We start from the raw sequence: 15221 nt of genomic DNA, 5'->3' as shown, positions 1-15221 counted from the left end.
TCTTTGTAACTATAATTCACATGAATTGTGCAATGATGAAATTATGGACAGGCGGCTGCCTAACGCAAAGAATAACCATTCCTAAATGAATAGCCAATCTGTTTAAGATAGGGTTTATGCTTTTCTGTTGACTCTTGCATTGGACTGATGTATCTTACTGAACCCCGCTATAATATCGAGGGGTGAGGTTAGATGCAAGGTAGTCATTCAATTACTGGACGACTTACCATAGCAAAAAATGATGGGTTGTAATCGTAAGTAATGAGCCTTAAGTAAACGAATGAATGCACCACGTTTCTCATTGGACTAAATTATGAGGTTTATGCAATTTTAAATAGAATTTGTTTATTCTGTTGGGTTAACTGAAATTTATGGTTCAAGTATTTTATCACATTAGTGAATATGCAACTTTATAAATCAATAATGCATACTTGTGTATACCTCGCGTACATCGGACCTCAAACTTTAACAATCTCATTACGTTCCTCGCGCTTCTTAAATAATATTTCTTGTTCAAAATAGTTTTCATAACTATAGTCAGACTGCGAGCAACTCGACGGGGGAAAATGAAGCATTAAATTCGCTTTCACTTGCCTATCGGCAATGAGTCCTGCTTCTTTGAGTTCATAACATATGTTAACGCAACACCTAATACGTGGTCTATACAGACTCGCAGGCAGCTCTGCGTGCCTTCCATGAAAGAGCCCTCCCTTTCCCTACCCGATCGGCCTTAGATGCCGCCCTCTTAGCATTAAGCCCACGACCGGTGACCCTTCGGTGGATCCCTGGTCACATGGGCATCCCCGGCAATGAGCTGGCTCACCAGCTTGCGTGCGAAACTATACACCGGGCGCCGGGGATCCCATGGACGAGCCCACCGACGGAGCAGGCGGTCAGGGATTACAAACGCACTGTCGACGAATACTACGCGCAGCAAAAATTGGACTTAGCTGATTTACCACCACCACACCCATCCTTATCGATCCGTGAAGCTCGCATTCTTCGCCGAATAAAGTTTAATCTCCTACATACACCAGCCAAACTTTATCTATACCGGTACGCTTCCACACCTCAGTGCCCAAACTGTCCACACACATATGCAGACATAGAACACTGCCTTACACAGTGCCACGCAGCCTTCCAGCCCCCTGCCTTACCCCCCCCCCCCCCCCCCCCCCCCCCACTGTGGCCCATGTGGCTCGCCTCCCTGGATCTGAGGCTGCAACGTGCCCTCGTCGCCATGGCCCAGGTCGTACTGAACGCCTAATAGAAAGGATGTTCTAATAAAAGTGTCACACCACCACCACTTGCGCCGCTAGATCACTTCTAACGTGCCTTATCGTTCTGCTCATATTTATCGCTTTGGAAAGGTAGGAATTATAATTATCGTGCTGATTTATTTATTTTTTTTTGTGCTCAAAATCCGATTCTGTGCACTTCACGGGGCTGGAGCCGTCTTTGTAGATTCAACGGCAGCGTTGAAAATTGCTAGCATTTTCGAACTTCTTAAGCTCACGCTCTATAATCAAAGGCCGCACAGTTTGTCTCGGTTTCGCTTTATTAGCCGTACTTCCCTCTTACATTCTTTTTCTTTTTCATATATATATTCCAGCACTTTGAGGAGTTTCAACTCTCGGCTGAGTTTTAAGAACAGTGCTGTGTAAATTGCGCGGTTTAACGTCCCGAAGCGACACATGGGCTATGAGGTAAGCCATCGTTGAGGGCTCCGAATTGATTTGGACCACCTGGGGGTTCTCTGACGCGCGCTGACATCGCACAGCACTCGAGCGTCTTTGTATTTCTCCTCCATTGAAATACGGCTGCCTCGGATGGGATCCGTCCTGTCAGTTTGAGCAAGTCAACTGCTGTCGTTGTATAGGTATCATATATTTTCTATGAGCAAATTAATTTTTTTTACACCAACTAAGCCATCCAGTTAGCAGAAGCTGCTTGATGGCTTCGACACTTGAAGATGAACATAAACTTGTTCGTTTATAGCTTCTTTCCAAATTCACCCTTTATTGTCCAGTGTTGCGAATTCGCGATATACTGTTTGAACGCCGTGTCCTGTTTGAACGCATGGAGCTTGCTTACAAAGTTTGATGCAAAAATGCTCTCACTAACCACTGCTTTTCAGTCAATGTTTGGTATCACTGTGAGGAAGGTGTGCCAAGGAAAACGGGGAGCGAATGTGCGACTTCCGGCCAGCGTTCAGCAATTGCTTGTCGCTCATTTTTCTTGCCAATGTTGCGGAGAAGATAAGGAGACATTTGTCAGATAGAAATTGTTTATTATTTCTATCTCTTCGAATTCGTTTTTCACACAACTCGGATTAGCAGCACGTAATGTTCCAAATGCTAATTATTGCTAATCGGCAGCATACCGATTTCTGAAATTTTTAACGGCGCTAAGAAACTTTTGTTGTGGCTTTTGAATGTGGGCACATTTATTTTCATAATACAGAGGTAATAAATTTACTTTTTGATTCCTTTATAACTGGAAAATTAAATGGTCAAGCTATAGCCCACAGATAAGACTGATGATCATCGGACGGCTCATTAAAAAAGCCAGGATAGAGAAATATTCGGTATCATGCTCATGAGTGTTGAGGCGGGGGTCCGGAGAGGGGACTTCGGTCTATTGTACTCGGTGACATCGCTTTCTTTTTGTTCCCTGACGATGTACTAAAAAAAATTGCCCTCAACGTAACCAAATTTCAGGACGATGTATTTATTATCAGGAATGTTTCATTTGATTCAATACAATAGATTTAATATAGTCCTGTTTAAAACCTACCTGGAAAATGTTAAGTAATTAACTGTAACATTCAGAATTATGTCTGCAGAAGACATAAACCAGATAACCCAAATTGAAAAGTGGGGCTCTGCAGCTGCTAACACATTTTTATGAACTATGTGCATTGAATAAACTTAAATATCCGCTATTTCTCAGTGTCACCTGAATCTAACGATAACAGACGGCCGAGTTTTTAGAGCATCCGCTCCCCTGTCCATTTTTCGCTTTACAGTTCAGGTCCAGCTGTGTAACTTTCTTTCAGGTAGTAAGCAAAGACACAAAATTTTAGTTACGACATAATACGACGCCGACAACAGATGCCACTGAATTGCCCTGGTGGAAGTACCTGATTAAGCTGTTTCATCGACAGTAACAAAAGTGTGCTACATTTATCTCAAGCACGTAGCGCGTACTCGAGATGTGGGTCATCTCCGAGACGTGTTTGTACACAAGAATGAACTAATTTAAAAGGGCTTATCCGTAAATGCAGTTCATTTTAAGCGCGAAAAATTCACATCGCGCTCTTGAATAAGTGGCCAAATAAAATGCTCGGCAATAGGCTCACAGGTAAAACAATGTTATTCTGGCGCGAAGTCGTTGCTTCCACGCTTGTGCATACACACCACCACCGCTGACTACGGAAGCTTTTAACGATGACCCGAATACACACCGTACCCAAGTGTTGCGGATTTCCGATCACGAGGTACCCTCATGCAAACAAAGACACGTATATTCTCGTTTATTCCCCCGTTTCCTTCGTTCCTCTGTTTTAGCTTTTTTTTTTTTGTTTCTTTGAGCGGGTTCTTTCTTTTGCTTTCGTTAGTCTTGGTTACCTCTATACGCCTTCTTCCGCACTGCGACATTTGTTCTTTGTTTCCGCCAGGAGAGGGCCCTAAAACTACCGGTCGGTGGCCACCTCCCGGTCAATCACGCAGCACTAATCGGCGGAATATACAAATGGCGAATGCGTCACGCACGCGCAATCCTTTGCCCCCCAGCGCCGGTGCAGCGGGGGCTAACGAACGCCGGTCATTAGGAAATCGCGGCTGCAACACCTTGCGGCCTTTCAACTCCGGTGCGGGTCGATGCATAGAATAAACCCTCCTCGCTGTCTCCCTGAACCTTCTCATCGGTGCCAGTGGAAACAGGCAAACGGAACGGGCTCTCTCGCCCTGGGACGCACCGGCTATGTGATCCGTGTATTGTAGACAGTTGCCTAATATCAACGGTTCGCTTTTCTTGGCGCTTACGGTTAACGGTTTGTTCATACTGGGGCAGTTTTTAGGAAAGCACAATTCTTTTCTCAGGACTTCTGCTAGAAATGTAGTACTTCACCAATACAATGCAACTTTTTTGTTTTAAATAACAGCACTCCCAGCTGAGCAGCACACAGTGTCATACGTTTCCGCCGAAAATAGTGCCCTCGGGTAATTGTGAGAAGATTTGCCTTTGAAAAATCTGGCGTGGGGTCCGTCCACTCCCGCATTCTGTAGTCCACAAAGTGGGCCTATGATGTTCCTAGAGATGCGCACAAGATCAACATGCTCCAAAGCCCGCACTCTAAATCTGGTTTCAATCCTCCAGTTACCTTCGCTCGCAAAGAAGAAAGGAATCATTAATATTGCGCAACTTCACGTGGCACTCCTATATTTGTTTACTGGCTGCATATTCATGTCTTCACGGAGGTAGCCGTCAAATCCGCTCCTGTCTTCGGCAGCACTTTGCGGGCTATTCCGGAGCGTAATGAATTACGAAGACCTTGTCGGAAACTATTACCGTAATGAACGAGTTGCGCGGCCGGCCGTCGTTACCTTCGGGGCCGAAATTCCAGCCACCGGAGGAGTCCGCATTAACAGGCGCCGTCCACTGTAGCCGCAAAGTGGCGCTCGCAGCAGCAGAAGCAGCGGCAGACGTTCCTCTGAGGTGTGTGCGCAGACGCCGGAAGGTCAGGCCCGGTCGGGTCGCCCGGTTAACAGGCAGCAGCAGTGAGAGTGTCCTGCTAACATAAGCACCGGGGCTGCCTCTCGCGGCCCCGTTGCCGCTCGAGCCACGTGCCCCTCGCCTCACTTTAAATGGCGGCATCGTGGGAGAGATGATTGGCTTCACCATATTCGCACCGATCCTTGTCATGCGGCCGTCTTCAGTCCAGTTTCTTTTTGCTCTTTTTTTTCCCCAATTTATGCGCGACCCCCCGGCCGTGGCTGCCAGCCCTTGCTCTCCCCCGCGCCCTCGCCGGCGGCGAGCCGCTACTTAAAGGGCCTCGCAGCAATCGCCAAAAGTCGTACAGCACAGCTCTCCCACCGGCAGTGTTCAGCGCGGTGAGTCCGTATCCGCTGCTCCCTTGGAATACACACGCTGCGTCGCTGGGCAGGCGCCTGTGCCACTGTGTGTGCCGGGTGTGCGCGTCTTCCTGTGTGCCGCACAGCTCTTAGCTTCTCCTCGGCGCCAGAGACATGGCTGCTCAAAGCTCCCTTGTCACCGAGCTCGCGAGGCTGATTGGTGGTTTCGACAGAGGGACGCTTTCGCTTTAGCTCTGCGCACCCGTGAGCAATCTAACCATTGCTCGAGGGTGGGAGCTCAACTTTGCACGTGCAGTTTACGTTCTCTCTCTCTCTTTTACTTTTCACGACCGTTCTAAGTAAGCTCGTGACGCAATGCTGATTTGACTTTGTGTAATGTGCTTCTTTCACTTTTCGCTCACTCATAACATCCTTTGCCTAATTCTTGTCTCTTCAACCTCGTCCTGAAATAGCTTTTAATGGAAGGGAGGCTTCAGCAATGCAACTTTCAGACGCACTAATTGAAGTGATATGCCTTGAATCATTCCATTGCAAAGCGCAGGTTACGATTCGATAGAGACGTGGCATATCTGCAGTAGCGGTTTGAATACACAGGTGCCACTTTTTTTCCCCCTTTGTGGACGATATCTGCTGCTTTGCGTTGTCGAGGAAGCGTCAAGAATTTGGGGGTAAGCCGTGCTAGAGGTGCGGTCTAAGTTTAACAGCCTAAATATTTTAGTTTTTGCGATATCTGATCAACGCCACTTTTCATCGATCTCAATGCGGCCGCTGCAATCGAACCTGCAGTTTTGTGGTTTGCACGAACTTTCTGCCGCAGTCCTCCGGTCGTATTCAGAGCGCTGTTCGTAGGTATACCTGATGCGTTATTTTCGGCCGCCAATACTGACTGGCCAAATACGCAACACAGAGACAGTCAAGGTGGCGAAGGATTGCGCATAGATCTTACTGACGATAAACCTCGTGTGTAAGGCTCCTCGAGCCGGATTCACAAAGGTTTTCGTAATGGTGCCTTGGCCATCGTATCGTTGGTAACCGTAATCTGCCGGCGCAGCAGCTCGAACGATCACGAACTGACCCTGCGTACCAACAGGAGCGTGAATTCGGTGCCTGAAAATTGGCGATCGAGCAGCGCTTCGCTGGAGCGTTAATTACAGTATAGTTCATCAGGTCGCATTCTAGCAGCCTCTTTTTCTCGCGACCGGTTTTGACTTCATGGTCACTAAGCTGCACTGACGAGCCGTGCTTCATATTCTCCAAGGTACCAGTCAGTCCGGCAGTGTGCCCTTCCTTGAACCATGCGCTCATCTCGGCGATAATAAGATTAGAACATTGGACTGTTTGCTGCAATCTCGTGGCGTTCGAAAGGCGTAAAGCTTAGGAGCAGACGCTCCATCTTACGCACCGTAATGCGCACAGCCGAGACACGGCTTCGTGTCGACGACGAAGGGCGACCTGTTCGCATCCATCTAAGCAGCTTCCCAAGGCTCCGCCAGGTGATAAGCCCAGAAGTACCACTCCACACTTAACATTTTAGAATATAGAAGTGTACATTGCAGGGGTGGGTGGAAGAAGGGAGGAGGAGGAAGGGGGGGGGGGGGGGGGGTCTAAACACTTAGGTTCACACACTAAAGAAGTTAGCATTCTTTCTCCGATTCCTTCAGCACGGGGTATGCTGTATTTCTTTCTGATCCCATTGAACCTATCTTTGTTAAATTTGTATCCAAACATGCAGATCAAAGAATTCATCTAAATTTATTAATTTACGGTCTAAACAGCGAAGATAATCTTTACCAGTATTAATAAAACTTTGCAATGCGCCAACGATTTCATAGCTTTTAAAGAGAGTCTCCAGTTGCTCAGCGAAACATCAAGGGCTAGTTATGCGCAGAGCTGAAACAATAAGCAGCAAAGGTTTTTTTTTATTATTTTTTATACCTCTTTTCAACTGGTTATCTGAAGTTCAGTAGTCCAACGCCAAAGCCGCTGACGCATCGCGGCAGGCATTTCTCGAATAGTAGAGCAGCTTTCCTGTTCCGGCAATACGGCATTCTAACGAAAGATCGTAGAAGTATTTCGTTTGATTTGTGAAATTTTCACATGTTCAAAGACAGATGAACGGGCTGTAAATACTCCGTAATTTGTGCCCGTATGTGATTCAACAGACAGATGATCGCAGTTTTGATACGCTCAATAAACCTTAAGATTAGCGCCAACTGTCAGGTATATGTTCCGGAAAATGCCACTTAATAGCGCGATATTCACAATGGTCAACCCGCGACCTATTTCAAACGTAGGCCTTGAAATTATCTATTTGTCGGATTGCTGCTTTCAAAATCGCATGAAATTGGAAACAAATATTGATATTATGGGAAATTTCCGAGAGAAAATAAGAAAACAGCGCCGAGAATAATCACATCTCTTTTGTTAATTGCCAACCTTCTCAAGAGTGCCTCTATAGCCCTAGTATCCTAATATATCATGCAAAGTTTATTGGGCAGTCATAGATAACCTTTATCAGCAGCCAGTATTCTACACCATTATTGTGAGCATCTGACTCTCACAAAGGACTGAAGTAAAGTTACTCATCTGAGCGATATGAACGCCAAATGGCAGCAAATGAACATTATTTATAGTTCTGCAGTAAATGAGTCGTTCGATCTCGGGCAAGCATATTTCGCATTAACTGTAGATTATCGAATTAAGTACAACGTACAAAGTTTTGAACCAAAGTGGCTTAATAAGAAAGTGCTCAATCACGCTTTCTCTGTTCTTCAAAGTAGCGTGTATGTAAGACTCATCAATCCGTAATTAGAGCTTAGCAGGAACACAGGGCTTTTTTTAGCACCCCACGCTTAGGATTAAATTTCTTGGGCCTGTATAGGTAGAGTCTCAGTAAGAATTGAACTTTTCCCTGTTTTATCTTATGATATCACGATGCATGTGTACACAATGACAATGAAATGTGGTACTGTCGGGCCAATGCTAACGATCCTGCGTCTTGTCTTTCCTCCAGGACAAAATGAAGTTCCTACTAGGTAAGCTTCTTCATCAAGTTTCTCTCCAAGCAACCCGGCCATATTACAATATTGCAGCAACGTGTTGCGACTCCTGTCGCTTGCACATTTAGATAAAAATGACTTGGTTTTCTAAATAGAACAAGAATATATAGCAATGCGAGAACATGAGGTAGTTTTTATGCTTGACGAAACTTTATGCCTTAAGATTACTTTCTGGGCTAGGAAAAAAATGAAATCAATAATCTCTCGACTTGTATGAAGAAAAAGTGCGTGGTCGTCTTTCGCTCTTATTGCATACATTTTACCTTGCTTGCCTTTCCTAGGCGTTTCTAATCCTGACTATTCATTCGTCTTTGTTTCAGCCTTCGCTGTAATGACCGTAGCGCTGGCACTGCCGAGGGTAAGTCTTAAAAGGCCCTAAGAGTCGACTAATTAAGCTAACGACAAGGAACTTGTTACGGATTCAGTCTGAGAAACCTTCGAGGTCATTCTTTTAATTTATCTACAACACCGCTATTCGCACCACAAATCAAAAGAAATTAACAAAAAATGACGACAAGTAACATTTAACATTCACTCAGCCAGGAGCCGCAAATATGTAAACGAAAGCTACACACTTTTGCCAGCTCTGCGTAGTAAAAGGAAAATCCATATTTCCTAGGAAATTGAACGCGGGATCGCTAAAAGGCGAATTCAGATAATAACCATCGCAGTTAGTAGATGACAAGAACAGGTTGTATTGACGACCAGCTCAAAGATGAAGTGAGGTTGTTTGAAGAATATGAGTCATTATTTCAAGGAATAAAAAAATCGCCCTGGATATCGGCGAAAATGTCAACCGTCACGAGGGCTCAGACTGAGCGACAGGAAGCGGTATATAGAAGCAACCTCGAAAGCAGGCAGTCGTATATAGTACACTGCCCGTGCAGCGAATAATATACTTTCATTGTGTTGAAATTCAAACGACAAAGAAGTTAATGCAACTCGCGAAATTCCTCTAACACTTCCGTAGAGCTCTAAAAAGAGACCCGTTTTTTTCCGCTGTTCCAGACAAAAAGGGCAGCGTACGAGCTGCCCGACGGAGCCGAACTTCTGGTGGGTGGCGTCAAGACCTCGTTCCAGTGCCCGGCGAAGAACGGCTACTTCGCCGACGTGGATAACAACTGCCTCATCTTCCACGTGTGCAACGTGGTCGCCAAGGACGACGGAAGCACCGAGGTTCAGCAGTACAGCTTCCTGTGCGGTAACCAGACCGTGTTCAACCAGCTCAGTCTGACCTGTGCCTTCGCCGAGGAGGCCGTGCCATGCAACAATGCGCCTGACTTCTTCTACGTGAACGACAACATCGGCAACCCGACGGCGCCGTTCCTGACCGATGCCGACGTGCAGAAGGCGGCGCCACTCATACCAGGATTCGGCGAGGGCGGCGCTGGAGGAGCGCCACCGCCCGGCCGCAGGCCCTTCTAGGCTCGCTTCCCCAATGCACGACCCTACCCCCCCACCGCTCTTCCACACTTAGTATCGTAGCTGGGTTCAGCTTTTCTGGGGCCACTAAGGGCTATTAATCCTCGCCGCCATAACATTTCCTGCGACTGACTGCGACGGCCAGAAGCATCGCCCCGTGACCGCACTCCTTTTTCTTCCGGACTATCCCGTGATTTACCTTCGGACGTCACTCGCTAAAGCCAGTCAGCGTGAATCGACTTCAGCGAGAACTTCAAGGAGGCCGTTGGCTCGATACCCGGTTTTTTCAACCGGTGCACGCTCTTTCTGCGCCAAAAGTTGGACAACTTGTCATTGCCACCTAGGACAGTTTTCTTATATAGTAACCCTCCTCTACAATCGTACATGAGATTAATGTGATCCTCAGCACCTGCGTGCACGTGTATATTTCTCTCATTGAAGGTTTGTCGACAAACGCAGTTTGCCTACAGTATGATATCGCCTGAACTGCTTTTTCTTGCGCACTTCATATTTCCTTCTTGTTAGCTGAACAATGTATCTCGCTAAGGTTAAAGGCAGTCGCTTAAACAGAAATCTTTTCTAGCCCTAGGTGATTTGGTTGGTTTTGGGTAGCTATATGCATATGAAAGAAATACTCAGACGGGAACTATGCTGTGGTGCATGTGTGCTTGTCTTTATTTCTGTGACTCGGCGGCGAGATTGCTTGCGGAAGTGTCTGGTGTTCAGCTGTATCCTATCTTGGTTGCATGGTGGCTGCGAACAAATGTACATTGCTCACATACCACAAGAAAGGCTATACTGTATATTTTCCTTGCATAAAGCATTTCTTTGAAGAACCGCTCCTCTGTGTTAGGATTCATTTTAGTAAGGCACGTCTACGATGTAGACGAGCAGGTTAAAAGGAGGTTATGCCATTCGTGCCAGATAGTGTCAGCACATTTACTTGCATAACTCTCTTGCAACATTTCACGCACACCGAACGAGATGTCGCCTTCTTATTTTCAGTTGTATTACGTGGTGTTAGTACTAGTAATGACAGTTCTTTGCAGCACAAAAAAAATCAACTGGTTCCATGGCAAGGTTTAAGGATATTGCCATACTAAATATCCAGGCCTGGTCGAGGAAGGACCGGCCGTCTTGAAGTTCGATCTGCACGAATAAACTACGCGGAAATGCCGTAGTGTTAACCGAACATTTCAGCGTACCGTTACCGAGTACTGTCACTGTTACCGCGACTGCGAGCCTATAGCTGTGCGCCACGCGCACTCGCTGTTTCATAGTGACAAATGTACCAGTAGCAGATGTTGCATAGTGGTAGCGTGCTAAAATACCATATTATGTCAGAGCAGAACGCGGCATGTTTTGCTAAATATCAGACGCCTTCAAACAGTGTAAGTAGGAACGATCCTTACTACCCTGTACAACGAAAAGTATGACTTAGTACGATGGATGCAAGAGTTTCGTTTTAGACCTATCAAGCATACGGAATTGTGTGTCTTCTTTGCAACAGGCCGGTAGTAATTGTCATACATTTCACCTTAAAGCTTGCATCAGTTAGTCAAGTCCACTTGACGTGGCAAAAGCGCAATCTGAGCTCAGGTACCAAAAGAAAATTCCCCTGATGTATTTTACTTCCTGCAACTTGATGCAACGTCGAACTGCAGTTTTGTTAAGCCTGTCTTTGAGAAAGCTTACAAAGAATCACTCTGCAAAACCTGAGTCAGAAATCACAAGTTTACGACATTCGGTATCACGATTCCAAATGTGCATTGATGACTAAAACAAGCTTTGTCGCAGATTGAAAAGGAGGCCAAAATGTTTACCCAGTGGCCCTGCGGGAACCTTTGCCTTGTGTCTACTGAAGCCGCTCAGAAGCAATTTTAAGCATGAAACACTTATAGACAGGATTAAGAAGGCCGAAGCAAGGAACAAATGAACGGGCCATGAGAAAGGCAACAGTGATGTTGACCGGCATGCAGTAAATGGGAAGTGTGAACACGGACCACCACCATCGTAATTAAAGGTAATTTGATGCCCATTCATGCGTTGGGATAACTGATAGAGCGCAATTTTTTTTCTTAACACGCACTAAAAAGCTGTTTCTCATTTCGTACAAAAACTTTGAGATACATTTTATCCAAGATAAAATACGCTTTAAAAAAGTTAAGTCTGTTGCACAGAATTGCCACTCCGCAAATTATGGAAAGAGCTAGCAGTTCAGACTACTCTCACGCACTTGAGATATCAGAGTGACTGAATTCGGGAATTCCCCAAAGTTGACTTATTCCAGGTAGTAATATTGCCATGTTGAGTATCATATACTTTCAGCTATTTATTTCACCGTTTCAACCGGAGGAATTCCGAATAGACTCAAGAACGCGCAAAGCAGTGCTCTCGCCAATACCTGAAATTCATTTTCTCAGCAGCAGTTCCCTGTGTTACAGAGGAGATATTTAAGACTAGATTGCGTGTGCGGGTTTCGAGCTTGCAGCTTCCGCTTCTCACTGGGCTAAATGTGCCAGGTAATTTTAAAATGCTTGAAATAACTAGTGGGACAGGTGGGCAGAACGGCGTTAGTCTGACAACGAAATCTACAATATCATCATAGTGTGAGCCATGATGGCAACGATCATCTCTTGCACTACGCCCACAGTCAAGTAGCTTAACTATCAGCTTTAACTCCAATGTACGATATCATCCGCTAGTTCGAGATTCGTCGATGACATGCCATCTAAATTTTGCACTGTATCATTTTTCTCCTAAATGAAAAGTAGCTGGAGGGGTAATTCGGTGGAAATGTGCCTAAGATTTCTGGGCTGTGAGCGGCGTGGGCTGTGAGGGCTGTGAGTGAGTGAGCTGTGAGCAGCACCCAGGTGACGAATAACGAGGAAGCGCATTGCCTTGAATTCAATGCAGTAATTCAATTTTCCAGTAAGTCTAGGCGCAACCCGCACCATTTAAGTGAGGCGATGTATGCATTTGCCATTGCATACATCATATGTTTATTATAGTGTATAGTGTAAGCGGTGGACAGCGCGTACCCGTAACTTTCTTACTGGTTACAAAGCTATGAGAGGTGTTTCCAGTATGCACGCATGTGTTTTTGTGAACATCGTTCGAAACATTTGCATTACTGTATGTGATAACAAATGTGTACGAAGCAGTTTCACTCGCATCGTTTTGAACCTCTATATCGACCGGGAAGCGTTTCGAAAATATCCTCGCCTTAGCAAGCTGTTCTGAAAAAGCTGCAATCATAGAAAGGTATTTCGACACGTTTATGAATTGAATCCACAAACGAGGATGACGCCGGCGCTGAAAGGAAACAGTTGAGAAACAATGCTCAGTTCCACAGTAAAGGCGGTGCTCGGGCGGAGCAACTCCGCTACTGATCCTCAAAGCCAAGATCGCCTGCAGGCGACAAACAACCTCCTCCTCGTTCTCTTGCTGCGCAACATGAAGTTCTGAAAGCACTTATGTTGGCTTGTGAAACTTTTATAGGATAAAGGCATAAAGAACTCCGCCCCGGACGTTTCGTTTCTCACGACCTGCAGGCAACCGCGGTGTTCGTCGCAGGGAAACACACAGGAAACTAGTGGACCCTCCCTTTAACTATGTGCATTGTCTGTGAAAAGAGGGGACGTCCGGAGAGAAAAAGGCGGGAGCGGCGTCTTGCCCGCGAAGACAATGCTTCCGCAACGAAAATGACTGCACCGTCGATCTCCCAGTCACGGTGGAGCCATACCTGACGCTCAGGCGCATTGTGAGGGTTAGCATGGTGAACGTCACCATTAGAGCTGTCATCACTGTCGGACAAGCCACAGTGTCCGCTTCGGAGAAGACGCAGAGCTCTCTGCCCAATCGACGTCGATGGCCTGCCCATTCTTTTCTGTCGCACCTCAGGAAGCGTTACATCGGCCGGGAAGAAGAGGCTGTACGAGTGCCGTGGTCTGTTTGGCCGACACTACGGTTCTCAACCGCGCCATTCAATTCTGCACGCGTGCAACAATCCGCGCTCGTTTATCGAGAAGTGGAGCAGTTCTGATAAGCTGATGGCCTGTCATTGAGAGCTGCGCATCACAGGAATTAAAGAAAGATGGGAGGAAGTCAGAGGCACCTTCAATGCCGTGCACATTTATTGAAGCTCAAGGCATTGAGGGTCTTGCGTGAGGCACACTGTAGTCGTTCCGGCGGTTGAAGTGAAAAGTGTAGGGTGTATAATCAGCGAAAGCGACACGCCAAAGCCCGAAACAGTAAGAGCAGGATGTCAAAGAGTTAACTTTTTTTTTAATGTAGATACCGTCTTCTAAAAATGTGAGACACGTTAAACTAGACCGTAACTGCATGCATTCGGGCCGTATATTTTGCACTGGAAGTGTTGCCAGAGGTAATGGTGTCAAATGCGCAGTACTCTTTCTTGAGAATTTTTTTTTTCGTGCCTGGGGATAGCTTCGAAAAATTTATCTCCTGTAAGCCTGCTTCACGATGGACCTACAGCAGTTGCTGACGGCTGCCATTCACGAAATGCAATTACGGAAAAGCTTCTTGTTGTATTTGGGCCCCAAGGCAAAGCTGATAAGGGCCACAGTGGTGAGCAGACGAAATCAAATCAAATTTTCTTTTTCTTTTTACAAAGTACAAAGATGGAGCAGCAGTAAAAAGCTACTGCTACCAGCAGCTTTATAAGGTGACTGCCCCAACTCATGACAGCAGCAATAGGCGCAATCTGAATGTCTCAGTCACAAAACGGAAGCACAAATGTATTTTACAAGAAAGAAAACAGCACTGGGAAGTTCATACCATCAAAAATAAAAGCAGTACTCTAATTGCAAGGTGTTCGCTCTCTATATTCACACTATTACAATATTGGCATCACGAGAACACATTTTTCTAACATTTTTTTAGGAAGCCTGGTAATATCAACAGACTCATGAGCATAATTGCTGAGGAGAACATAGGTTAATGATTGAAGGGCATAGTTGAGCAGGGTTGGTATGTACCCCATATCTGGATGACGTGTGTTATATGCGAGAACGGCTTTCTTTAAAGTGGTAATGCTGTGGTCGAAATGATCGTTGTTTGCAGCTGCGCAGTACGATATAGTAAGCCGGTAACTATAATACTGGGAAATCGTGATAACTCCAAATCTTTTAAAAAGTTTTGTGTGGAAATCATACGCCACATTAGCTATTGCTGTCATTGCCTTCTTTTGCAATAACAGTAATTTGTTAAAGATTCTTTTGGTTTTTGCTCTCCATGCAAATGGGCATACGTGAGTTCAAGAAGCATTAGCGAGTTGTACAGCAATAGCTTAATCTTCAGAGATAATCAATATCTACTTTTGTTTATGATGCCGAAAACTGGAAACTTTCTTGCTGCCTTCATTAACATGTTTATCCCAAGTTAGGTTGCTGGGGAAATGAACGAGAACCTTCGCGCTATTTAATAATTATATCGGGCTCTCATTGAGCGCAACCTTAGGCGAGGAAACGCATTTGTTTTTGTCCGGACTAGGATGGCCTTAGTTTTTTCTGTATTTACAAATAATAAATTTACTTTGTCCACGCGGCGGACAGCAGTAGCGATTCATCATATACCTTTCCTATGTCCTGGATTGTTTTGCAAGAGATTAGTAAACTTGTGT

The 15221-nt window shown here is 45.6% G+C and overlaps 1 protein-coding gene across 1 annotated transcript; it reads left to right on the top strand.

Annotated features, from left to right (window-relative positions):
* The first annotated feature begins 8115 nt into the window (after positions 1-8115).
* LOC149351253 (U-scoloptoxin(01)-Cw1a-like) lies at positions 8116-10111 on the top strand. Its single transcript, XM_089577004.1, has 3 exons — positions 8116-8131; positions 8476-8513; positions 9164-10111. The coding sequence occupies exons 1-3, from the start codon at positions 8116-8118 to the stop codon at positions 9578-9580; spliced, it is 471 nt and encodes a 156-aa protein (XP_089433130.1). The 3' UTR covers positions 9581-10111.
* The last annotated feature ends 5110 nt before the right edge of the window (positions 10112-15221 follow it).

The sequence above is a fragment of the Amblyomma mixtum genome, chromosome 3 (genome assembly GCF_055824585.1).
Source record: "Amblyomma mixtum isolate Tamu chromosome 3, ASM5582458v1, whole genome shotgun sequence".
In the NCBI taxonomy this organism is placed as follows: domain Eukaryota; kingdom Metazoa; phylum Arthropoda; class Arachnida; order Ixodida; family Ixodidae; genus Amblyomma; species Amblyomma mixtum.
This window is presented reverse-complemented; position numbering and strand designations above follow the sequence as displayed.